Here is a 26,387-nt window from a genome sequence, read left to right as displayed (position 1 = left end):
ATTTGATATATTTTATATGATGTTTGACTGTGACAAATGAAGCCAACATGTAAAACCTCAGCTCAGGGTACATTGGTGTTCTTAGAACATAAATAATCAGGGTTTTTTTTTCCCTCACTGTAGTACATACATTCTCTTGACCAACCATGGTTTAGAGCACTGTCCTATGTCCTACCCCATCCAGCTCTCAAAAGCACCCTACTCAAATTAGGTTAAGTCTCTGGTCTGGGGGTGGTGGGGAAGTGAGGATGTTTCTTGTGAACTAGAAATGGAACATACAGGGTAAGGAAATCAACAGTCACTGTGTAAGGACCACGCTGACAAGGCAGAGTGACTAGCAGATGGGGACCACAGGAGATAAGAAAACCAGTGATAGAGTCGCAGCTGGAAAGAAGGCAACAACCATCTTTCACTACCTTTTGTGATTCTAAGGGAAATCATCCCAAAAGCTCCCCAGATGAAGTGGTCATTATGTGCATGTATCAAACCCATCGAGACCCACCACCATGTAGCACTGTATCTACAACTCAACCTGATCCAAAACTTGGAGAAGTGAGAAACTAAGACAAGTCAATTCAAGATGAAGAATGAATACGCTAGAGCAAAAACAAAGAGATACCCCACCTCTTCAGGGAGATTCCTGCTACCTCCAGAGAAAGCCCCACCCACCTCCAGAGAGAGACACGCCCACCTCCAGCTCGTACAACTACACTTACAGCAAGCCAGGCTGGGCGAAGAAGAGCCTAGCTTTGAGTAAAAGCTGGGGCTTGACAAAGCACCATAGCCTGGACAGGGCATTTTAACTCAGTCAACTCTACCATTAACAATTCAAACAGACTAGAAAGGGTTGTGCTACCTTGAAAACTCATGTATTTCTGTTTAGAGCCAGTTAAATGTTTGTTGATTGCCTCCTGAGTTAAAACTATTTGGTGTAACACTGGAGAACTCATTCAGGGCTAGAGGTCAGGCTGGTGCTTACAGAACCCTGCAAGGTGCTTTGTAAATTATGCAACATTTTGGTAGAGCTCATTTGATTGAAAAAGAAAAAAAAATCAATACCCATACAAAGTACTTAAAAGAAAAAATGCCAGACACATTATGGATATAACCTAGATTTCCTGCGTCCCCTGGGAAGTCCAGACCCTTGTCCTCCCTCTGCTTTGAACTTCTACTCAATGCTACAGTAAACTGCCCTCCTGATTGTCACAGGCCTCAGGTCTAGCAGTAAAACATTGTTAGTGACCACAGAAGAGTCTTATTGACACTTCTCAGAAAAAGCAAACAGTAAGCAGGACTTCCATCGTGCTCCTCTGTGTATCTCCTGATGCCAGTAAGTTTGATTTCCTCTTGTTCCTTTTTATCTCTTGTCACAAAGCCTTACATACACCCTCTATTTGTCTGACAAATTCAGCTCTGGCAAGCTCCATCCAATAATAACCTGAGAAGTTGCCCTCTTTCCAGTCCTGCTTCAAAAGTGATTGCGAGTCCAGGAAGAGAGATGGTTCTGCCACAAAGGGGAACTTACTGTGTCCTGGGACCTTAAAGACTGCCCACCCCAGGCTCACACAGAAGGAGGAATCACAAGTGAGTGTTTCTACTGATTGCTCCATCAAGCTATTGGCCCCACCAACTCTGAGGCAAGGCCAGGAACTCTGTCCAAGTGCTGAACCCAGGGTGCCTTTTAACCAGGCCATCCCAGGTCCCAGGTGAGTTGGAACTTTCTGTGTCCTTCTAGCAGGGCACTCTGGCTACATAATACAGTTGCTGAAGACCTGGGCCAAGACAGATGTCCTACCTGAATTCAGAGTGAAGTTGGCTGCCCAGGCACACACACAGAATCAGAAAGCAAGCTCTGCTTGCCAAAGGTTATCACTAGGGGATCCATATAAGCCATCAAGTAGAATAAAGAATAAAAACTGTATCCTTTTTGTAAATGCCCAAATTGTGGCTGCCTCTACATGTGTGCAAACACAGCACTAAGACATAGGGACTTGAGAGGTCACAACTCATCCAAAGAATGTAGCATCCATAAAATGACAGGCAGCAAGGTACTTCAGAGAATGGCTCTCCTGAAATGTTAATAAAGAGCTAGAAAACCAGCTCAGTATGTAAGGGTGATGTAAGGGTGTTTGCTTCCAGGTCTAATGACCTTCATATCAACTAGAACTCACTGGGTAGAAGGAGAAAAACTAAGTCTTGTACAATGTCTTCTGATCTCTAAACACTCTATGTTCATGTGTGTCTAAACTCTCTCTCTCTCTCTCTCTCTCTCTCTCTCTCTCTCTCTCTTTCATGTAGAGATTCACTGAGACACTCTTACATACAGCCATGAACACATAGACACGCATGCATACAGATACTGACACACATAAACATAGACACATAAATATTTTTAAGTAATAAAAATATTTAAGATGTTTATTAAACTTCAAGAATATATGGTTTAAAACTTTATGAAACAATGTACAAACAAGAAAGCAAATAAAGCAACAAATATAAACCCTAAAAGAAGATAATTAAAAATATAGTCTAAACTTTTAGCAGCTAGCTTGAAGGTAAACCATTTAAAGCTACCCAATCAAAAAGGAGAAAATCAATTAATATCAATAAAAAGTAAGAGTTGGCCTGATTATCTGTAATAAGTGATATCATAGATAATATAATTGGACTGCATCATCAAGATTTATTATATGCATAATATGATTTTCTAGAAGACAAGAAAAGGCCAGAGAGAAGCCACATCTAAAGACAGAATAAACGAAAACTTTTTTTGGTCTCTAGAAAACAAGATCATGCCATACATAAAAACTTCATCAAATTTATCCTTAAAAGTTTACCAAGACACCGAACAGTCTGTTAGACATCAGTAAGAGAGGGCTATTATGGGAACATCCTGACACAGGCAGGATATGGCTGCCATTGGACTTCGTGGAATGCACTCTGCAGGACAGGAGACAGAAAGAGACCATGTTCAAGTGCTGAAGAGGAAAATATGTCAACCAAGATCTTACCTATCAGAGCTGTGTTTCAGACACAGTGGGGATAAGCAAAAGCACCTCTAGCCCATCACCACTGGGCATGCTTTGCAGCAACTTTAACCTGAAAGAATGGCTTCTGGCCTATGACATCAAACACAGGAAGTCATGAGACTTGGTGGCAACTGAGAACTCACTGGTTCTCAGAATCATCTAGAGTCAGAGCATCTAAGCCTCTAGTGATGGTGTGCAATTCATCACTGGTCTGAAGTTCAAGGGCCAAAATAACTAGAAATAACTATAGCTAAAATAAGTCATGAACAGGTGCATACTATAGATGAGGCAATTCAGACACTAAATATTTAAAATATGGAGAGTATAATCTGATAGTTGTACGCAATAAAACTTTACACATTGCCAGCTTGATAAAAATTCAACGTGTAATAGTGTAATATGTTTCAACATGGTAACCAAAAACAAACAAAAAAAAACCAAAGACCTGCAGGAGAGCTACAACAACAAAATCATTTTTAATATATCACCAGAAACATCAATCATAAAGGAAGATAGCATGTGGGAAAACATAGCCTATCTACTAAAACCAAGAAAACAATGAAAAAGAGGGAGTAGTTTTCATCACTCAAAGTTAGCCTGGATGTAAACAAATTTAGTTATTGAAAAAATGAATTTTTTAAACAAAAAGGCAATTCATTAATATGCTGCCTACAGTAGACTGGCTTCACAATTAAGGATGTGTGTGTACTGAACATGAAGGAAAGAAAAATGCAGTCCATGCAGATGGAAATGTAGGACAGCAGAGGAGAGCAATGCTCACACGAGGCAGAGTAGTCTTTAAATCAAACGTCATTCAGTGAGACAAAGACAGGCAAGGTGCAGTAATAAATGCCTCAATTCGTCAAGAAGATATAATAAACCTAACAGGGAGATGAGATTTGTATCAGAAGATATCCTAAGAATGTGATAGGTGTATTAAGGCATACTTTTTACAAGCATAATTTTTGACACATCTTTAATGCTATTTTAAGATTATTATTTCTAATATAGAGAAGACTACGTCAAAATATTTAAAGGTATTTTCACAGAGATTTTTATTTCTGTTCAAAATGGATAAGCAGAGGACATATCACTCGAACAATAAAGAATACACATTCTTCTCAGCACCCCATGGAACTTTCTCTGGAATTATTTGTGGATAGTCAGAGCAATCTGAAACCCAATGAATACTATAGTGAATACATACCAACATACCTGACTTAAAATTATACTACAGAGCCATAAGGATAAAACCAGCATGTTACTGGCATAGAAACAGACACAGACCAGTGGAATAAAAGACCCAGACATAAATACACACAACTATACCCATCTGATTTTTGACAAGGATGTTACAAATATACATTGGGTTAAAAAAGTATCTTTAATAAATGGTGCTGGAAAAAAACTGGATTTCAATGTTCAGAAATGTGAAAATTTAATCACATGTTAGGACACAAAGCAAACCTCAACAAATACAGGAAAACTGGAATAACGTCTTGAGTGCTATCTGACCACAATAGAACAAAGTTAAATCTTGAGTGCTATCTGACCACAATAGAACAAAGTTAAACAACAACACCAACAGAAATGACAGGAAATAATACAATCCATGGACATTAAACAGCATACTACTAGAAAACAAATGATTCACTGAAGAAATTAAGAAGGTAAGAAGAACTATTCTAGAGTTGAATAAAAATGAAAACATAACCCATGGTGCACAAATGAAGGTGGTCCTGAGAGGGCGGTTTATGGTAATGTATAAAACATCAGAAAACCCAAAAAAATAACCAGACAATGCTTGAAACAATTAGTTCCGTGCCTCTCACTACAAACAAAAGTCAACTCTATAAAGGATCTCACAGAAGTCTAAAAACCCTGATACCCTGAAGCGTCTCAAGGAATAGAGAATGTGTCCATTTACAGATGAGGGTAAGGACTCTCAGAGCGGTACTACGGCAATGCAGGAAAGACAGTTGACAGGCACCTTGTGAAACTAAATGGCTTCTGTACAACAAAGAGAACATACTCCAGTAAAGAGAAACATTCAGAATTGGAGAAAGTATTTGCTAGTTACACATGCAATAGAGAAGTAGTGTCTGGACAATACAAAAGAATCAAAACAAAAAAAAATCATGAAAACAAACAAGCTAATTAAAACTTATAGGTTATGGAACTGAATGAAAAGTTCTTGTTTTAAAAAGAGAAATCTAAATGGCTAGCAAACTTTTTAAAAATTGTTCAGTATCTTTAGCCACCATGGAAAAATGTGTATAAAATTCCATTTTAACTACATCAGAATGGCCAAAATTAAAAACATAAGTGATTACAAATGTTGATGAAAATGTGGAACTTTATCCACTGTCTGTGGGGGTGCAGCCACTTTGGAAGTGAGTATGGACTTTTCTCAAAAAAATCTAGAAATAGAACTACCATATAACCCCGCTATCCCCATCCTGAGCACAAACAACTGGCTTTACATCTTACTAGAGAAACACTTGGACATCCATGCCTGTTGCCGCCACAACAGCCAGGAAATGGAATCAGTGTAGATGCCCAACAATATGAATAGAATGTAATACATTTAAATGATGGAATATTACTCAAGTGCAAAGAAAATTATGATCATGACATTTTCAGGAAAATGGATGAAATTGGAAATTATTGTTCAAGTTGCTATGAACATACTGGAGCATGTGTCCTTGTGGTATGGTGGAGCATTTGGGGGGGGGGGTATATACCCAGGAGTGGTATAACTGGGTCTTCAGGTAGAACTATTTCTAATTTTCTGAGAAACTACCAGATTGATTTCCAGAGTGGTTATACAAGCTTGCACTCTCACCACCAGTGAAGGAGTGTCCCCTTGCTCCACCAGCATGTGCTGTTGCTTCAGCTCAGTTTTGGAGCTTAGCCATTCTGACGGGTGCCAGGAAATAGAATCTCAGAGTCATTTTGATTTACATTTCCTTGATGACTAAGGACTTTGAATATTTCTTTAAGTGCTCCTCGGCCATTTGAGAGTTCTCTCTTGAGGATTCTGTTTAGCTCTGTACTTATTTATGGTGGTTTGACTATGCTTGGCACAGGGAGTGGCACTATTAGGAGGTCTGACCTTGTTGGATTAGGTGTGGCCTTGTTGGAGGAAGTGTCTCACTATAGGGGTGTGCTTTGAGACCTTCCTCCTAACTTCCTGGAAGTCAGTCTTCTCCTGTTTGTCTTCAGAACAAGATATAGAACTCTCAGCTCCTCCCTGCACCATGCTTGCCTGAGTGCTGCCATGTTCCCACATTGATGATATGGATTGAACCTCTGAACCTGTAAGCCAGCCCCAATTAAATGTTGTCCTTATAAGAGTTGCCTTGGTCCTGGTGTCTGTTCACAGCAATAAAACCCTAACTAAGACAGTACCCCATTTTTAAATTGGGTTATTTGGTTTGTTGGTGTCCAATTTCTTATGCTTTTTAATATATTTTGGATATTATCCCTCTGTTGGATGTAGGGTTAGTGAAGATTTTTTTCTCAATCTGTAAGCTGCTGTTTTGTCCTATTTACTGTGTCTTTTGCCTTACATAAGCTTTTTGGTTTTATGGGGTTCCATTTACCAACTGTTGATCTCAGAGCCTGAGCCATTGGTGTTCTGTTCAGGAAACTGTCCCCTGTACCAATGCACTCGAGACTATTCCACAGTTTCTCTTCTATTAGATTTAGTGTATCTGGTTTTATGTTCAGGTCTTTGATCCATTTGGAATTGAACTTTGTGCATGGTGATAAATATGAATCTATTTGCATTCTTCTACGTGCAGATATCCAGTTAGACCAGCACCATTGGTTGAAGATGTTTTCTTTTTTCTATTGTATGGTTTTGGCTTCTTTGTCAAGAACCACATGTCCATAGATATGTATGGGTTTATTTCAGGATCTTCAATTCCATTGATCAACCCGTCTGTTTGTATACCAATACCATGGTTTTTTTTTTTTTTTTTTTATCAGTGTTGCTCTGTAGTACAGCTTGAAATCAGGGATGGTGATGCCTCAGGAAGTTCTTTTATTTAAAACCGGGATGTTTAAAGAAAAGATGGTAAAAACAGGCCCAAGTTAGCTCTCTGAGAAGGTCACGATCTCAAACTTCCTTTTGAATCTTTTCAGGTTTGACATCTGTATTTATGACCCATTTTGAGCACATATTTCCTTACAGTGATGGGTATGGGTCAAAGTTGATTTTTTTCCTCCTGCATGTAAACAATCAATGTGCACATTTATAGTTTTCAAAAGTTGCCATGGAAGGAGAAGGGCATTTAGCAAATCATGTGCATAATTCAACAGAAAGCAAGTGGGCCACTGAAAATGTGTAACCACCATTAGCTACTTTGTGGATTTTTCTTTCTTCCATACTTTCCCACTCCTTTTTCCATCCTTTCAATCCCCTAAGACTAGATAAAGAAAAAAGAAGAGAGGGGAGGGGGCTGACGTCGCTAGTGCACGAGGTAAATGATAGTCAGCTGCTGTGGACAGTCTGAAGCACCCCCATATCCCACACCTGGCATTAAAATGAAAACATATTCTTATAATATTTCTGCATTTTAAAAGAAACCAAAACTCCAAAGTTGTCACTCTACTTCCCCTTTCTGTTTTAAGCCTTTAGTTGTACTGCATGTAGCCAGAAATTATACACAGAGACATTTTCAAAGAACTAAGTACTTTTCAGATCAGTGACCAAGGTTTTCAGGACACCTCTCCTACTCAATTCTAATCTTTATAAGTTTTGGTGGTATCCATGACTTTTCATTTCTCAGGGAAATATAAATAAATCCATGTCCACAACATAAACCTTTTGAGAGCTTCCATTCTGATGTTAACACATTCTTATAGTCTACAGGCTGATTTAATTATCACATTCTTATAGTCTACAGGCTGATTTAATTCCATAGTTATTTTTTCTATAACCCAGTGACCCTCACCTGCTGTTGTTCCTGCCTCATTAGCATTCAGAACATTTAAAACTAACTGAGCACTACTTAGTCAGTACCTGGGGGTCTTTATTCTTCCTTTTTGTTTTATAAGCATTTCTTTTAAAGTGTGATTAGATGTTTCTGTAACTGCTTGCCCTGTAGGATATTGTGGAATGCCTGTAATGTGCTTTATAATGTGCAAAGAATGCGTCATATTAATGGGGATATATGTAGAGACATTTTCCATCTTAATTTACACAGGTATCCCTGCAATAGCCATTGTTTCCAGTAAATGTGTATTTACAGAATCAGATTTAACCCATTGAAACCCTGAGAATGCATCAATGGTATTCTGTGCAAACTTTAGTTTTCCAAATTCTGCAAAATGAAACACATCCATCTGCCAGATTTCATTTCCTTTGGTACCTTTAGAGTTACTTCCAGAGGGTAATACAGTATGGTTATACAAAGAACACATAGGGCATTTTCTTATAGCTTCCTTGGCTTGCTGCCAAGTGATAGAATTTTCTTTTTTTAAACATTTACTGTTAACATGATGTTTTTCATGAAAATTTGATTAACAATTGGTCAATTTCTTCATTACTTTGTGCTAATGGACCCAGCAGGCCTATATGAGACTGAATATGGATAATATTATGCATAGTTTCTATTTCCAATTAATTGTTTCAGTTGTATAAATAACAAGGTTAATTCTGAATTACCAGGAAGAAACTCAGCAGTTTCAGCAAAACAACAACTTCTGCATATTGAAAGTTTGTAGTTATATTAAAATATTCAGGAAAATCTAATAACACCATAAGAATTGCATACAGTTATAATTTTTGAACTTAAGTATATGGGCTTTGAATTAGCTTGCTTTATTTCTCTTACTTATAGCCTGCTGCCCCTAATGTATTTACATCAGTACAGAATGCAGGTGCTTTAGTAATTGCTATTCCTTTTACAAAACATGTATTTGTTTTACAATATAATTAGTTATTTTTATAAACTGAAGATGTTTGCTTTTAGGATATTTGCTGTCAATTTTCCCAAAATAGTTGCTATAAGCTCTTGGCCATTGATTACCTAGAATGGCATAATTTCAGCATTAATAGCGGGTACTACAACTTCTGACAGGCCCTTTCCCAACCATTGATATAGTCTTATTCTACCTTTTATAGTTAAATCAGATTTTTTGTAAGTCTATAATTTTTGTTTTTGTGCTAAGAAAATATATTCCATAATACCATTTTCTCTTTGTATAATGATCCCAGTAAGAGAATAAATTAAAGGTAAAATAATCAAAATACAATCAAGTTTGATACTATATGATCCATGTTTGTGTATGTGTGTTGTAGTCTATTCTACCAGAATTAAGTCTCTCTGTCTCTCTCTGTGTGTCTCTCTCTCTGTTTGTCTTTCTCTGTGTCTCTGCCTCTCTCTGCATCTCTTCCTCTCTCTCTCTCTCTCTCTCTCTCTCTCTCTCTCTCTCTCTCTCTCTCTCCTTCAGCTATTAACCATCTTGGACTGTTTATTTCTAAATCTCCTTGTGACATTTGAAACAAATTGCTACTCTTGAGTAGTTAAATTGCTACTCTTGAGTCAGTGGTAGGTTGTTCCCAAATTATATCTCTTATCAATTTGAAAATCACTAAGAGTTTGCAACTGATCTCTTTCTCATCTGTACCCTCTGTGGTTGAATTTTTAATTAACTTAATTTACAAGCCAAATAGTTAATAGTATCTTCTCTCTGTAGTTTTTCAGGACAAATATGTAGCCCCCAGCATGGGATAATTCTTTTGTGTTTCCTTAAATATTTTCTCTAAAGTATCTGCATCAGAATCAGCCAACAAAATATCATTCATGTAATGATAAATAGTGGATTGAGAAAACTGTCTATGAATTATTTCTAGTGGCTGCTGCACAAAATATTGACATACAGTTGGACTATTTAACATTCTTTGTGAAAGAACTTTCCATTGATATCATTTTATAGGTTAAACATTATTATAAATAGGATATGCCTTAGGTAATAATGAAAGTAAAGGAATTAAACCCATTGGTTTAATTGCTTTATCCACCACTCTTAAATCTGTTAACATCCTCCATTTCCCTGGTTTCTGGCTTTTTTAAAAAATAACAAATGCAGAGGATTCAATGGGCTGATAAACGCTTCTATATTTTGAGCCTCCAGCTGCTCCTGTACCAACTGTTCAAGTGCCTGTAATTTTGCCTTAGTTAAGAGCCATTGTTTTACCCACACAGGCTTGTCTGTCAACCACTTTGAGGGTAGGGCCACTGGTACTCCAGCAGTGCCCCCTTTATAAATTTGGAAACTCAATCCCCATGATGTCCTGTGTTTGGACAATTGGCACAGCCTGGGAAGGTTTTGATAACCTATATCAAACATTCACCCAAGAGCATCTATCATTTCACTCCTTGTTTTATTGTGGGATGTCTCTGGGATTGCAGCAATATTAATCTGGGTGTCCCACTGTTGTAAAAGATCCCTTCTCCATAAATTTATGGGAATGCCATCCACATAAGGCCTTAACTTTTCTGCTTGGAACTTTTGTCCCACGCATTTAACCCATTACACACTTTATTTTATCTGAGATGATTTTTTTAATTACTAGAAACTGGGTATAGACCTTTAAAAGTAGCCATTCTGAGTTTCAAGATTCTTGTAAAATGGTGGTTATATCAGCTTCTGTATCCACCAAACCTTCTACTTCAATCCTATTTACTTGGAATTTTAATTTTGGCCTCTGATTATTAACAACTGTTTTCCAGAGCACACATTTCCCTGTACTTCCAACCCATCCTATTCTTTCTATGGTAGGAGCTTTGACCTTGATATAGGAAAATAGTAGCAGCTGTCAGGAAATTTAATTTCTTCTTGTTGTTTCTTCTTTATGCCAGACCACTTAACACACTGTGACCACCAACAACCAACCAACAACCAACAGCCAACCATGACTCTCAGGACCCTAGCATTTATATAACCTCTGAAAAGTCCCCAGAATATCAAATGTAACACATTAGCAGAAACAATCAGGCACTGGCAAAATCACAACCCTGCTAGTACATGAGTCAAACCATAGTCAGCTGCTGTGGACAATCTGAAGCAGCCTCTCATCCCACACCTGGGATTGAGATAAAAAACGTATTCTTGTAATATTTCTGTGTTTTTTAAAAAAAAAAAATTCTAAAAGTACCACTACAGGGATATGTCAGAGATTTCCATGTATTCCTCAGCAAAGATGTATGGAAAAACAACAAGCACAAAAATGCTTAACACAATTAGTAACTGGCAAAATACATATCTCAACTATACCAAGACAATATTGCACACTCGCTGAGATGCGTATCAGAAAAAAAAAAAAAAAAACAAAACCCTCATTTAAAGACTTGGCAAAGATTTAGAGATACTGAAAGCCTGTTATACATGTATAGAAAGTAAAATTCTAAAATCACTGCTGAAAACAGGGAGCAGGAGGGACAGCTCAGTCAGCAAAGCAGCCACTGAACAATCATGAGAACCTTAATTCAAGCCCCATAAGACACATGAACAGTCTAGACTTTGTAATGTGCTTATAATCCCAGCACTGAGGAGGTCCAGATAAACAGGTATATGTGACTCCTAGACAGATAGTCTAGCCTATATAGTGAGATCCATGTCAGTAAGAAACTCTGTCTCAAAAATCAAGATACATGGCTCCTTAGAAGGGATTTGATTTCTGGACTTTGTATGTACACACACATACACACACACACACACACACACACACACACCATACATCTCATATTTACCATATGGTACAGATACTCCTATCTACATGAAAGGACAGCTACTTCCAAAAAAAAAAAAAAAAAAAAAAAAAAAAAAAAAAAAAAAAAAAAAACTTGTGCACTAAGGTTTATAACATCTTGTTGGTAATATCCCCAAATCTGAAGCTTCCAAATGTCTATCATGATAGGAAAACACAGAAATCATAGTATCTATTCACAGTCCCACATTATTCTGCAACTAATGATTTATGTGGTGGTGCTAGGGTTCAAATACAAAACCAGGTCATATTGTCCCTTAGTAAAAGCCAGAGGCTGAAGGACCCATTGGTGCTGGTCCTGTTACTGAGAATATTTCACTATAGAACCTTCTTTGACCCCTATGCTCAGATCTTGATTGCTAATGACCATCAGTGTGCCTAGACACTTTGCAGGCTGGAATTCTAACAACATTATAATCTTGATAGGGCCTCGAGGCCTAGGTGGATGTCTTCTACCCTCAGAAGTAAGTACTCTGAGATGCCACAGGTGACAAACAGGACACTCAGTCCAGTCTTGTCTATTGCCTTCCATTTTTTCTGCTCTTAGTCTCTTTCAATAACAATCCTGAGGTAGATACTCCAGATGCTTTACAATGGCCCAATTTATTATCATATTTTAATATAATATTTGTATTGATTATTTGGGTATTTCACATAATGCACCATTATCATCCTTACTCCCTAGTCTTTCCATGTGTGTCCCCTACTATTATAGCCTCCCCAAAAGAAAAGATAAGAAAAAGAAAGAAAAAGGAAGAAAGGAAAAAAGAGAGAAAGAAAGAAAGGAAGGAAGGAAGGAAGGAAGGAAGAAAGAAAGAAAGAAAGAAAGAAAGAAAGAAAAGAAGAAAGAAAGAAAGAAAGAAAGAAAGAAAAAAAGAAAGAAAGACAGACAAGTCTAATTTGTGAGGTCACCTCTCTGCGCCCCCTCCTCCCTGTGACAACACCAACCCACCACCAGAGCCAACATGCCAGTTTTTGGACCATGGCCAACCCCAAGTGCACCTTTATTGCCATCAAACCAAACGCCATGCAACGCAACCTGGTGGGCATGATCATCAAGCACTTGGAGCAGAAGGGGTTCTGCCTGGTAGCCATGAAGCTCCTTGGGGCTTCTGAAAAACACCTGAAGCAGCACTACACTGACCTGAAACACTATCTTTTCTTCCCAGGGCTGGTGATGTACATGAACTCAGGGCCCATGATGGCTATGGTTTGGGAGGGGCTCAAAATGATGAAGGCAGATAGTGATGCTGGGAGATTCCAATCCAGCTGATTCTAAGCCAGGTACAATTCAAGTGGATTTCTGCACTCAAGCTGGAAGGAACATCATTCATAGCAGTGACTCATTGCAAAGTACTGAGAAAGAGATCAGTCTATGGTTTAAGACTGAAGACCTGGCTGACATTATTGTGGCCATGAACAGCCTTATGAGTAGAGGTAAATAAGCCAGAGGCCTTTTCAACATCACTGGTGGATACCTGGACACAGATCTTTATTCTACTGAGTGGATAGATCATCTTTTCTAAACCAATAACAATAAAGACTTTAGAAAAAGAAAAAAAAGAACTTTTAAGGTCTGGGAATATAGCTCCATTGGTAGTGTTTGCCAACATGCACGGAACTCCTGGTTTGATCTCCAGCATTGCAGAGCTGAGTGAGGGGTGCACATCTGCAATACCAGCACTCTGGAGGTGGAGGTGGGAGAATCTGAAGTTCAAAGGTCATCCTTAGCTCCATAGAGAGTTTGAGGCCCCTGTGAGATACAGGAGACTATTTCAAAATAAATAAATATAAATAAATAGATACCATGAAGAACATGGGCATGTTTGGCTTTTGCACACCTAGCCTGGCACAGTTTTATATTACTCAGTTATGTATCTATGCCTTATGGTTTCCTAATATTCTTTTTGGAATCTTCATAAGAAAGAAAGAACAACATGGAGAGAGCACACATCACATTGTGGTATGAAAACAGTACAAATGTTCTGAAGCCCTAACACAACCAGCAGAGGATGAGCAAGGAATTTACATTATCCTATCTCTTGAGTAAACAGGTTGCAAGACTATGTGCAAAGATAGTGTCAAATTTGGAGGGTCCATAAAATACCACCATCTTTTCTTCATGAAGTACAAACTGTGAGAGAATTAAAATATGATGCTTGTTGGTACTCATTGAAGGGTTCCTGGACAGATATAAAACTCATCAGATGTTTACAAACCATCTACATCTATATCAGACTGTGTAATATTTGTCTGCCTTCAAATAATCTCTAGATTCCTTACAACACATCACACATTATCAATATTGTGACTATTATGTAGGGAATAACAAAAAAAAAAATAGTCTGTCCACAAGCCATATCATTGAAATGAAGTTTCCCAAATATTTTCAGGTCTTAGCTGGTTGAGTCATACTTGGAAGCCTTTAGAGAGGAAGCAGCCATGTGGCACACTCAAGATTCAGCTTTTGACCGGAAAAAAAATTGGTCCGATAAATGAAACCAGGAAAACAATTGCTACTCATTTACTGCTTTGTATTCCTGGAAATTTAACTTATGCATGAGCTTTTATTCATTTTATGCATTTAACTCAGAAAATGGGGACAATTAAAAATTTTAAAATCAATAAAATGTAAAACCAAAATAACATAAATAGATTTTCACTGATATACTGGAAGTCATTAAGGCAATTTATCTTGTATGTACCACATTGAACTTTCTAAAATCCTTCAGGATGACTTAGTTCCTGAATAGTAAAAAGAATTTACATTTTTTATTTATATAGTGCCCTTTCCTGTTTCTTTCTGAAATTATCAAACAAGTAGACTTCTGTTTAATATAAGGAAGGGTGATGAGGAAGATACACAATGAATGTGCCACCCTCTTCCTAATACTTGGCAATAGGGAGGTGTCTTTACACTATTCAACAGGCTGCAATGTGCCTGCATCCATGCTGGAGCATCTCTGTATGCTCCAACAGGGTAGATAAACCATGGTGTAGTAGAACTTGGTGAGAGTGGAATGGGGAGCTGGCTTTCTCATTAATCAGCTATGTTATCTTGAACTTCAACTGAAGAAATGAGGGGACTGAAGGAAATGACCTTCCAGATGAGACCATGTCTTTAAAACACTACGTGTTCAGTGTGGGTAGATTTGCAAACACAAGAGGAAGTGGGTGCTATGACAGAGGTGACAGATGCCAATCATCAGGATCAGAGAATTCAAGGATTCAGACACAAGTGGGAATAAGATCAGAGCAGGTAGAAAGGGTGAACATCAAAACTAAAGAACAAGCTGGGGGCTGCAATGAAAACTCCTCAGAGGGAGTGCACATGCCATTGTGGGGAAGGAGATGGGAGAGAAGGTGACACAGTGTATCACAGCAGATTACTGAGGAGCCATGAGCTCACTTGAGCTCTTCTTGGCTCAGGGTGGCTTGTGACTCAACTGATGATTAGATCATACAAGGAAAGGCCTTCCAGAAAGGAAGAGAGTGACCAAGCTGTCTAGAAATCAAGAACAGAGCCTTGGTATCGTAGAGAAGAGGAGGATGCTTGTTTCCGATGAAGTGAGTGTCTAAATGTCTAGAATCCAAGTGAGACACCCAGGAGGATAAAGCTCTATGGACTCAGCAGAAGGTTCATAAAAGAGAAGAAAAGGAAACAGGAAGAATGCTGGGAAACAGCCAACGACAAGACAGGTGTCATTTCCAAACATGACAAGGTGGCTGTGAGGTGAACTCATAGCAACTGTGGCAGCATGCTTAAGATCTGCATGAGATCAAGTCAGACAAAATCCCAGCACACACAGAGGAAGGGCTTGCAAGGTTCCATCCTAGCTGAGAAAGTGCTGGACTACTGGCTGCTGAGGGAAGGACTCCTGGTTTTTCTTCAGGGATAAGCTATCCATGCTCCAGTAGATGTAGCCCAACATTCATGCAAACAAGTAGCACTACGTGGACTTGGTGGAGTTTTGTAAAAAAAAAAACACATGAAGTTCAGAGGGAAAGGTGATATATAAGAGAAGAAATAGAAGGGAAGGAATGGGAGTGAATTTATGAAACCATATTATATACATTCATGAAATTCTCAATCAATAAAAAAAGCATTGCTACTAACAAGGGAGGTGGGGAGGAACGGAGGAAGACTTTAGACTAAGCAAGCTCTATGAGAGAAGTGGGGAGAGAGCTGACAGAAGAGGAAAGAGAAGAGAGAGCCCGCTCTGATCAGCAAAAAGAGAGCAGCAAACAAACATTTAAGCAAAGTCTCCTCATGGAGAGAAGGTTGGAATCAAGAAGCCTGGGTTCCTACTCATCTCCTAGTCATCTCCGGATACAGAGAAGTGTTCATTTTGAACTAAATGTTGGAAGAAACAAACTGAATTACTGATTTATAACTGAGACTCAAGGCATGGAGTTGGTGAGACCCACAGAGCACATGATGCTGATCCTGGGCACCAAGTTTACTGATGAAAGATACAGGTACATCTGCATTTCCAGCTGTGGATAAGATAATCTCTGATTTAATTGTCATACTCAGGACAATCAGCACCTGGACAAAAACACAGAAGGAAACAGCTCTGTGTCTGGGCAGAATGGGGGTGTGCTACCTATAGAAGCTGCAAAAAGAAATCGAGAGAAAGAGAGAAAGATGGGGAGGGGGAGGGGGAGGGGGAGGGGGAGGGAGAGGGAGGAGACGGAGAGGGAGGGGGGAGGGGAGGGGGAGGGGGAGGGAGAGGGAGGAGAGGGAGGGGAGGGGGAGGGGAGGGGGAGGGAGGAGAGGGAGAGGGAGGGAGAGGGAGGAGAGAATTAAGAATGTCTAGAATTAAGAAGACACCAAAACAGCCAAGACCTCATGTGCTGTGCCTAGATCTCTCCTGAAACTCTAGCTGCACCCACCCACTTAAGCACCAGGAAGATTCCAGTGACCTAAGAAAAGATCAAAAGACAGAATTTGCATTTGGGTTGCCACTCAACTAAATTATTCATAAGAACAAGCAACCAATAAATCGTCAGAGAAACTTAAGAGAATCCAGAGTTTCCAAACGCTCACAATCCCCAAGAAAAGTTGAACTTTAAGCACAAGAAAAGAAACATAACACAAATCCTCAAGGAGAAATTGCAACGGATATGGATTGGCCCAAAGGTGGGACAACTGGGGTGTTAGCACTATCAGACAAGGGTCTGCAGTGGCTATTGTAATGCCATTCATCAAAGACAGAAAAGGATGCTTACCACAGATGAAAGAGCTGCATAGCTTCAAGCAGGAAATCAGGAGTATGAAAAGGGAACAAAGTAGAAACTCTAATTTTTTTTTTTTTTAAAGTAGCATCAGAAACAAAGGTCGGAGTGGGCAAACAGCAGAATAGAAAGTATATTCAATAACGGCGAAGATAGAGCAACAGAGTATAACCAAAGAAGAAACAATAGAGAGTTAATCTCAGGAGTATCTGTCAGGTTTGTCCCCTGGGGGAGATTTGAACTATGTCAACTCCCATGTCCCAAGATCTCAACCACAGGACTAAGTATGACTCCACCCCAGTTCACCCTGGGGTACCAATGTGTTTACTGGTCTTACTCACAGGACATGGGTGAGGAGTGACTGACAGGAGTTGGGATGACCTGGAAAGAGCTGCACTGGAAAGGCTGCAGCCACCATGGTCAATGACTCCCTCCTGTCTGTGTGGATGGAGCACCCTTCCCCGGTGTTCTCCAGCCCATATACTCTACCCATCCCTGAGAAGCCAAGACCAGTGTAATTCAGGTAGAACTACATATAACTGGTTGGGAGAAATGGCAGATACTCAGATGAGGGTCTGTGTTGGTCAGTGTTCTAATGCTGTGAAGAGACAGATACTATGATCATGGCAATATTTAATCGGCACTGGCTTACCAGTTCAGAGATTTAGTACATTATTGTAGCAGCGTGCACACAAATATGGTGTTAGAAAGTAGCTGAGAGTTCTACATCCTGATCCTCCGGCAGCAGGAAGAAAGACTGAGCTACAAGGCCTGGCTAGAGCTTCTGAAACCTCTAAGCCCACACATATATGGAGGATAGTGACACATATCCTTCAACAAGACTATGCCCTCTTCAACAAGGCTACACCTCCTAATAGTGCCACTCCCTATGAAACAAGAATAGAAATGGTTTCCTGCCTCAGGAGGGGGAGAGGGAGGAACTGGGGAAGGAGGGAGAGAGAGAGAGAGAGAGAGAGAGAGAGAGAGAGAGAGAGAGAGAGAGAGAGGAAGAGGGACAGCGACAGTGACAGGGAAAGATCTGAAGGCAGTAGGATACTAACTATCCTTAAAGTGCTAAAAGAAAGGCCAACTCCTGTCAGGTCAGAATTCTGTACTCAGAAACAAAACAAAACAAAATGGTCCACTTCCCCTTAGCCTCATTTTTGTATGTCCAGGTTATTTTGAAGCAAACCGTTGTTTTTTCATTTCTAAGTACATTTGTAAGTATATATGCAGGAATTTATTGCAACATTTTAACACCAGTTTACCTCGGTTGATAAAGATGTCCTTCTACCTGAAAATTCTGTCTGTACATGCACCATGCACACGCAAGAGTGAAATTACAGGCTCACGTTATTCCACAACATATCATCTGATGGATCCAAAATGGTTTCTATTAACACAGCTTTTTCACTTAATGTCAAGGTAAACTGGCACCCACATGAGCCAACAGGTAGCATCTTTCCTACCTCTGCTCCTGCTGAAATAAGCCCTGAAAGGGGAAAGGAAATAGTTTGGTGATATTCTCAAGTGTCCTATTGGAGATGACAGGGATTGGAGAGTGGCAGAGAGAAGGCTGTCACTGCAGAAGCCTTCATGGGGTTGTATAAGGAACCCCGGAAACTGTTGAAAACCCTACAATGAATCGCCACCCCCAGCTCCCAGAGGTAAACTAACCTCAGGATGTGCTGGTCTAATTGAATTTCCACGAGAAAGCTCTGGAGAGCTAACTCCACGGCTTCCAGGGAGGGAGGACTGATCAATCGCTGCTTTGATGCTAGTGCAAGACTGACAACACAAAGCCACAAGCAAAGTTTCTCCGTTAGAAAAGCTGTCAGGCATATCCAGCTTTCTGACATTGCCAAAGGACACTTATCATCTATGTGTTCACATTCAAGAACCACGCAGTCTGTGAGTGCTCCTCCGTGCAGACTGAGTGCTCCTCTCCTCCATAGATGGCTATCACCCTCTTCCAGTACTCAAGGATCAGGGAACACTATGGAAGATAAAGCAGAAGGAATTAAGAACCAGAGGGGACAGAGGAGTTCTGAGAAATGCTGTCCCCTGGATATGGCATGGCTTTTGCACAAACAAATTCTTAGCAGCTACATCAAAGCTGCACAAGATAAACCCAGTTAAGTTGCAAGCATAGCTAGGGGAAGGAATCCTGAGCCAGTCCCTAGCAGAGGAGCCATAGAGCTGATAGCTGCCACGATGGAGACTGGAGACTACCTTTTCCTAAGGGGTGTGTCTTCCAGTAGGTCGCCCAGGTCACAGTGGTTGGCCTTCACATTTATTCACAGACAAGCAGCACTGATTGGACCCAGCAGGTTGTATAAAAGAGGGTGGGGTCCAACATGAAGTTGAGAGAAAGGGAGTTGGGGGAGGGGAAGGACAGATATGATCAAAATACATTGCATGCATGTATGATTTTTTAAATAAATTTAACGTATTTTCAAAAGAAGAGTGCAATCAAGCTACACAAATACCCACTCAGATGATCATAATGTGGGGCTCAAGAGTTAGCTCAGTGGGTTAAGTACTTGCTGCACAAGTGTAAAGAACTGACCTTGCGTCCCCAGCACCCAACGGAAAAGCCAAGTGTAGTTGTACATGTTTGCACGCCAAGTTTTGGAGGACAGGGTTTGAGTTGCAGATAGGAAGATCCCTGAATCTTGTTGGACAGTCATTCTGGCCAATCAGACCTACAGATTCAATGAGATGAAGATATTCCATGTTTCCCTCTGGCCTCCACATATATACCCAGTGTGTGTGTGTGTGTGTGTGTGTGTGTGTGTGTGTGTGTGTGTACACTTCATGTTTCAAGTAAGTTTATGAGTTTTTGTTGGGCCACAGCATGGCTGTCCTGAGCTTCAAGCAGCCTTGCAAAAAACTCCATAAGAGCCATGCTTTCTCTGTAGTCCTGAGGAGGAAAGGAAGCCCAATTTCACTTAGATTTTCTTCCACTGTCTGACTCCACTTTTTATGCAGCTGTCTTAATTTGGGTTTTTATTGCTGTGAAGAGATACTATGACCACAACAACTCTTATTAAAAAGAAAAACATTAAACTGGGGCTGGCTTACAGGTTCAGAGTTTTACTCCATTATCGGGAAGCATGGTGATGCACAGGCAGACATGGTGCTGGAGAAGGTGCCAAGATCCTGATCCACAGGCAGCAGGCCATGAGAGGGACACTGGGTAGGACATGGACACTGAGCAGGCCGTGAGAGGGACACTGGGTAGGACATGGACACTGGGCAGGCCGTGAGAGGGACACTGGCCAGGACTGAGCATTTGAAACCTCAAAGCCGCTCCAATGATGCACTTTTTCCAACAAGGTCACACCTCCTATCGTGGGCCGCTCCCTATGAGCATGTGGGAGCCACTTTCATTCACACAAGGAGGGTGTGGTGTGGTCCTCCAGAGCTGAAGCTGCACAGTCTTCAGTTCCTGCTTTCTGTTGTCTACAAAACTCAATCTGGCTGCCTTCAAGAACAGAGAGCCCTTGGAAGTTTCTAGGAGTCACTAACAAGATGGGATTCTGTGGCATGAATCAGACCATGGGTGGTCTGTCCCTGTTACTCCAGACTTAGCTACTTGCACAACAGCCCTGGATCCCAGGTACTGCCCAGTACCAAACCCCGTTCAGGAGTGATCTATAACCCATGGGACATGCTTATCTACCACCCTATGTAGCCTTAACTCCTTTACTTTCCTTTTCTGGGGCAGTCGACCTTGCCTATAGAAGAGTCCAGCCTGGTGGTTTCCCTCTGTACCCTTCAGCAGAGGTTGATTTCCCCACGTACAGAAGACACAACATTGAGCTTTTGTTTCTTAGTCTTGGAGACTCCTGTTTGAAAATAAAGCCACTGACAACCTGTCTTAGCATGACTGAACTCCACCCCTGAGCTATGGGATAGCTCAGTCAGGAAAGCATTTTGTAAGGCTGACCACCCGAGTTTGAAGCAGACACAGACTCCTGAGCAGCGATTCTCAACTTATGGATCACAAGGCCTTTGGCAAACCTCAAGCTCCAAAAATATTGACATTATTCGTAACAGTAGCAAAATTATGTGAAGTAGCAACAAAAGTAATTTTCTGGTCGGGTGGTCACCACAACTGGAGGAACTGTATTAAAGGGTTGCAGCATTAGGAAGGTTGAGAACCACTATCCCTGAGCTCACCAGCCAGCCATCCTACGCTATTAGGAGAATTCTAGGCCAGTAAGAGATCCTATTTTAAAGACTGAACATAGATGGTGGCTAAGAAAAAGCATCTGAAAGCATCCAGAATTGTTCTCTGGCTTCCTTGTACACTGCACATGCGCCCAGCACAACTAGGTTCTCTGGCTTCCTCATGCACCACGCATGCGCCCAGCACACATAGGTTCTCTGGCTTCCTCATGCACCACGCATGCGCCCAGCACACATAGGCACACACAGAACAAACCGTCTGCACAAGGGAGTTCGTCATGGTCATCTCCCAAGATGACCAGAGCAACTGGTGCATGGAAGCATCTTCTTCCAAACGTCTATTAACGTAAGCTTATATGATTGGATTTTGCATTTTATTAAGAGACATTGTAACCTAAACCTCTTATGGTTATGTATTGTCCACTGCTGATGGCCAGGGCCTCTGCTGATTGCCTCTTACTCACGAAGAGCCACTGTCTTCATTTCTACCACTGCCATCTCCCTGCAAAACACCTTCATGACAAACTTCACCCTAAGGGGGCTCTTCTCTGAGAACAGGAGTTACCATCTTTCTCCTTGGCTAGCGTACCTCACCATGGGCAATGGGGAGACAGCTGCGTCAGGTTGCAGATCATCAGAGGTGGACTGAGGGGAACTCCAAGAGAAAACACTGAAATTCTTACCTAGTGCCTCAGTCTTTGGGTTGTCACAGGAGTTGAATTTGTGACATGAAGAGTGGATGGATTGTGACTTACTACTGAGTTACTGGGGTTGATGGACTGAATGTTGGGTAGACATACTATAAATGAATGTGCCAGTCCATGACTTGTGACTAAAGGGTTTTTGGTCTAACACCCACTAAGTGCTGGTGTGTAGCCCAACACTTCCCAGAAGGGTTTATTGGTGTCAATACCTTGCAGCTCAATTCTGCCAAAAAGGCATTTTGCCACTGGAACCAAAGGCTTTTCTTTCCAAAGAAGTTACTGAATGATATTCTGAACCACACAGATGTCTCTACAATATAATCACCGATGTGTGAAACTTTATTATTTTTTAATTTAAAATCTTATAATGTCAGCCATTATGGATTTAAAGGGCATTTCACCTGGATATTAAGGTAAATGTGCAAGTGGGAACTGATCAGATCATAGTTCATGAGAACAGGGGTTAGTCACATGACTTGCTGATTAAAATGTTTCATCCACATCTGATTTCGGGTGGGGGATGATAGCTAATATTATCTGAAATAAAAGTATACACTAAGACCATAGCTCCCTCTTACATCCCTGTGACAGACCATGGCTTCCCTTAGCCACCAACATCATTACTAACCGCAACCTCACACCCCCAAACCAACAAGAAGATCCTAATGGCAACGTTTTCCTGACATACCAATAGCCACAAGCCTGCATTGTGTATGCCAGTTCAGTCATAGCAAGCACAAGATAAAGGCTGTAGACCAAATATCCCAAAGTGCTTATCTTTAGATTAAAAACTAATTTAAGCACTTTGGAATATTTGGCAAGTATGCATTGGTGTGTGCTATCCTGTGAATCCAGGTAAACAGTTTGCTCACAACTGCTCACAAGGGAACCACAGGTGCTTGAGAGAGAGAACAGGAAGCCTGGGTGCCGCTAAGGGAAGGCTGACGCTCATGATGGGTGTGGGGATAACCTGAGTCTTGACCTTGCTGGCTTCTAGAGGCTTCTGCTGGGGTTCCCAGGCCTCTGTGTGTCCCACTTTCTCTGAACCTCACTAATTTCCTTGGGCTAACAGCAGGCACACAAACTGGTCCACTGAAGTAAATGTAGCACGTGTCTGTGGCACTGACAAGAGAACGCAAAACCTCTTTAGGAGCTCCAGCCTGGAGGAGCTGATTCAGGGGCTCCTGCAGACCTATCCTTCCAGAAAACTCAGTAGAGGCAAACAGCTGCATCCAGTAGACCTGGACCAGTGAAGACCAGCAACAGAGCATCTCCAAGCCCAGGTACCCCCAAATAGGCACGCAAACTAAGTCTTCTTAGCTAGCTCTGTTAAACATCTGGGTTAAACCTCTGGGCTGTTAAACATGACACATCCTTGGAAATCCACGCCATCGCCATCCATCTACTGTACTGTACTGGAGCACACACAGGTGCTAGGGAGGGACACATGGCAGCTCCCAATGCTTGCGAATCTCCCTCCACTCTTTAGATGTGCCCAACAGTCCCTTCTGCTCCATCGCAGGTCTCTTACCTTATGGCCTTTCCCTGGAGGACACCTGACATTGTTGGAGGCTCCAGCTGTTTGATTCATGTCTGCGAGAAGTTAGGGTCCGGATCCTCTACCTTGCAAACTTCCTGGGCGCGTGGAGGTTGGCAACACAGATGCGCGCTTCAGGGGAGATGGCGTGGGGGGCGTGGGGTGTCCTCCCTCTCCAGCCTGAAACCTTTTACTCCAAGCTTCTGTGAGCCCCCTTGGCCAAAGCCTTAAGGTCCGCAGCCTAGAGCTCTAAGAGCAGCTGCTCGCACCCCGAAGGGAGCCCCGGCCGGCGCCAGGCGCTCTGAGGGCGCTCTGCCCAGGGCTGCCGCGCTGGGAAACAGTCCAGGTCTCTCCAAACCAGAAGTGGGAGCAGTTCCAAGAGGACTCGAGGAGGAGCGAGAAGCTGGGTGTGGAGTGTGGGATGTCCACGCAGACCTGCCCTGCGCCAAGGGTGGGAGAGCCACGACAACCGCGCGCACTCACGCGCCACCAGCCAAAGCTACGCGGCCAGGACCCCAGGGGCGGGCGCTGGTCTCCAACGCCCTCCTTGCAAGGCACTCTAGACCCACAACAGCTCTAGCTTCAAGCGCGGTCGGTGCGGATCCCAGCTGCCCCTCTGCCTGGGCTTAATTAAGAAAAAGCAACTCAGAGGGGCCGCGCTCCCCTGCAGCTTCTGCTCCTCGCTCCAGGCGCCAAACCCGGGGATGGTCGGGAGGTGGCATGCGAGGTTCTGCCAGGAGCCACTGCACTGGTGGAGGCGAGAAAGTGGAGGGAGCGGAGGAGGAGCAGAGCTGACACGCAGGGATCCTTGGCGAGGTTCCTGAAAACCACAGCTAAGAGATGTAGCCTCCCTTCCTCCCCGCATGCGTGCGCTCAGGGGGCAGGTGGGTTTCCTTTGCCCGCCATCCGCTTCGATGGGGCGGAAACTGAGGAGAGCAGCAGGCGCACTACACTACTGGTTTCTGCAAGCTAAGTCTTTGCAGCCGGCTACCTCTCCCGCCCGCTGGGAAGCCCTGGCTTAATTAGACAGCGTTTGGACACAGGTGGGAGTAATCCCCGCCCTTGAGAATGCAGGCACACAAACTAAGAAAGCGCAGAGGCTTCTTGAGACTGCAATGCAACATCTTAGAACCACAGCCTGCACTGTGGGCCAAGAGCACATTTAGATACTGTATTAAAGAGCAAAATGTTCTTTTTTTTTTTTTTTTTTTCTAGATGTTTTTCACCCATGGTTAGTTAGGCTTGAATAAATCTGAGTAGAATCCCAAGGCACACAATTCAACTTCCATTTCTGAACCTCAACTCCTTAGCTGATGATGAATAGATCACGCAGGAAGAATCTGGGCTCAGAAGAGGCTAATACCCTTAGGCTTTAGACACTTTGGGTTGGTACAAGCCCCCTCCATAGGGGCTCCTGCTAAGAGTGGAGGGGGCTAGTTCTGTTAACTCTTCAGTTCGTCTGATCATATCAACTTCGCTTTCCCTCCAGTTCTCCCTAGGAACCTCTTGCTATGTTCCCCTTCCAAGGTCATGTACCATTTTCAAAGCCCACGGAGTATATTGAAGCTGCCTTTGAGTAGACCATACCTCTCCCTGTAAGCAATTCCAATAAGCCCATTGGTTCACCAAGCTGGGAGTCGGGGTGGGGGTGGGGTCTTCAGTTATTTGTTGAAATTATTTTGCTATTTATTTATTGTGCCTGATTCCAACTTTCTTTTATGGGGCATCTTAGAGCAATTGTTTCCTCTCATTGCATCTCTAAGGTAGGTTTTACAACTGCTGCTTTCCAAGATAGATGGCGAAATCTGGGAACTAGTGATGCAGACAGGGAAGGCCCTGGCATCGCAGCAGTGTCCCTTAGGGCAGGGACTGGCTTGCAGTCAGAGGGGAGTGGTCCTGAGACTTACCTCAAACTCCAGCCTGGGTCAAATTGCTCTTCAGAAGCATGCTTTATGTCAGGCTTGACGGTTTGCAAAAGAAAAAGCCAGGAAAAAATATCAAAATTGTCCAGTGACTTTCCATCAGTTTCTTGAAGGTCCTTTCGATTTTGATATAACCAGTTAACATTTTAGGGAAACAGAATTCGTTCTTACTCCATGGTGCAGATTTATCCTTAAACATTCCTGCAAGTGCATTTGGGGTTAGTCTGTCTTTCCAATTCGTTACTTTTTTTCCCCCTGCTTCTCCTCTTGCGGTGCAATGTACATAGAGTAAAACAGCAATCTGTTTTGACAGGCACACACCGTCACCCAGCCAACGTGCCAATAAAACATAGCAGAGCCATTCCACACACAGGGGTGCGGCCTGCCGCTTCCAATAAGCTCTCCAGCACCTAACTGTTGTAATTTTGTCACTTCTGTGAATGAGTTCCCATTGCGAGCTCCTTCGTGTTTCTGAACGTCGTTCTTGAACGTCTCACTAATTTGTTATTTTCATTGCTGAGTAATATTCCATTGCACCTTTACATCTTTCTGGTCCCGGAATTGTATTTAGTCTCCAAATATTTGAGGTCTAAGCAGCTGTTTCTAGGTTCATTTAATTTCTCTGTGATCAGAGAGAATCTTGTGTATGAATTTTGGTCTCTCGCCTTTGTTTATGCATTACATGACCTACAGGGTAACCTGCCTTGGCAGATGTGTTAAGGGAGTTTTAGAAGAATGTGTGTAATGCTTTTGTGTGTGTGTGTGTGTGTGTGTGTGTGTGTGTGTGTGTATTCTACACCTGTCAAAATATCAAGTTGATCGATAGTCCTTCAAATCAACTGTATCATGACTGATTTTCTGCCCGTCTGAGTTATCAGTTACTGAAAGACTGCAATAGTGAACTTGTTTCTCTTTAGTTCTGGCAGCTTTGGCATCATGCTGGGTTGCCTTTACTGTTGCAGGATGGGACAATGGTGCACA

General features: G+C 41.9%; 1 protein-coding gene and 1 pseudogene across 1 annotated transcript in view; one reads left to right on the top strand and one right to left on the bottom strand.

Annotated features, from left to right (window-relative positions):
• Dpp6 (dipeptidyl peptidase like 6) overlaps positions 1–23,604 on the bottom strand; it is an 859,276-nt gene extending 835,672 nt beyond the window's left edge. Inside the window, exon 1 of the mRNA XM_076913275.1 lies at positions 23,479–23,604. Within this exon, the coding sequence (XP_076769390.1) occupies positions 23,479–23,538 (60 nt within the window). The 5' untranslated portion in view covers positions 23,539–23,604. The remainder of the gene's footprint in view (positions 1–23,478) is intronic.
• On the top strand, positions 12,794–13,256 carry LOC143434459 (nucleoside diphosphate kinase B pseudogene; annotated as a pseudogene).
• Positions 23,605–26,387: the final 2,783 nt, after the last annotated feature.

This window comes from Arvicanthis niloticus, chromosome 15 (assembly GCF_011762505.2).
Source record: "Arvicanthis niloticus isolate mArvNil1 chromosome 15, mArvNil1.pat.X, whole genome shotgun sequence".
Taxonomy (NCBI): Eukaryota; Metazoa; Chordata; class Mammalia; order Rodentia; family Muridae; genus Arvicanthis; species Arvicanthis niloticus.
Note: the sequence above shows the minus strand (reverse complement) of the source record. Positions and strands in the feature narration are given on the sequence as shown.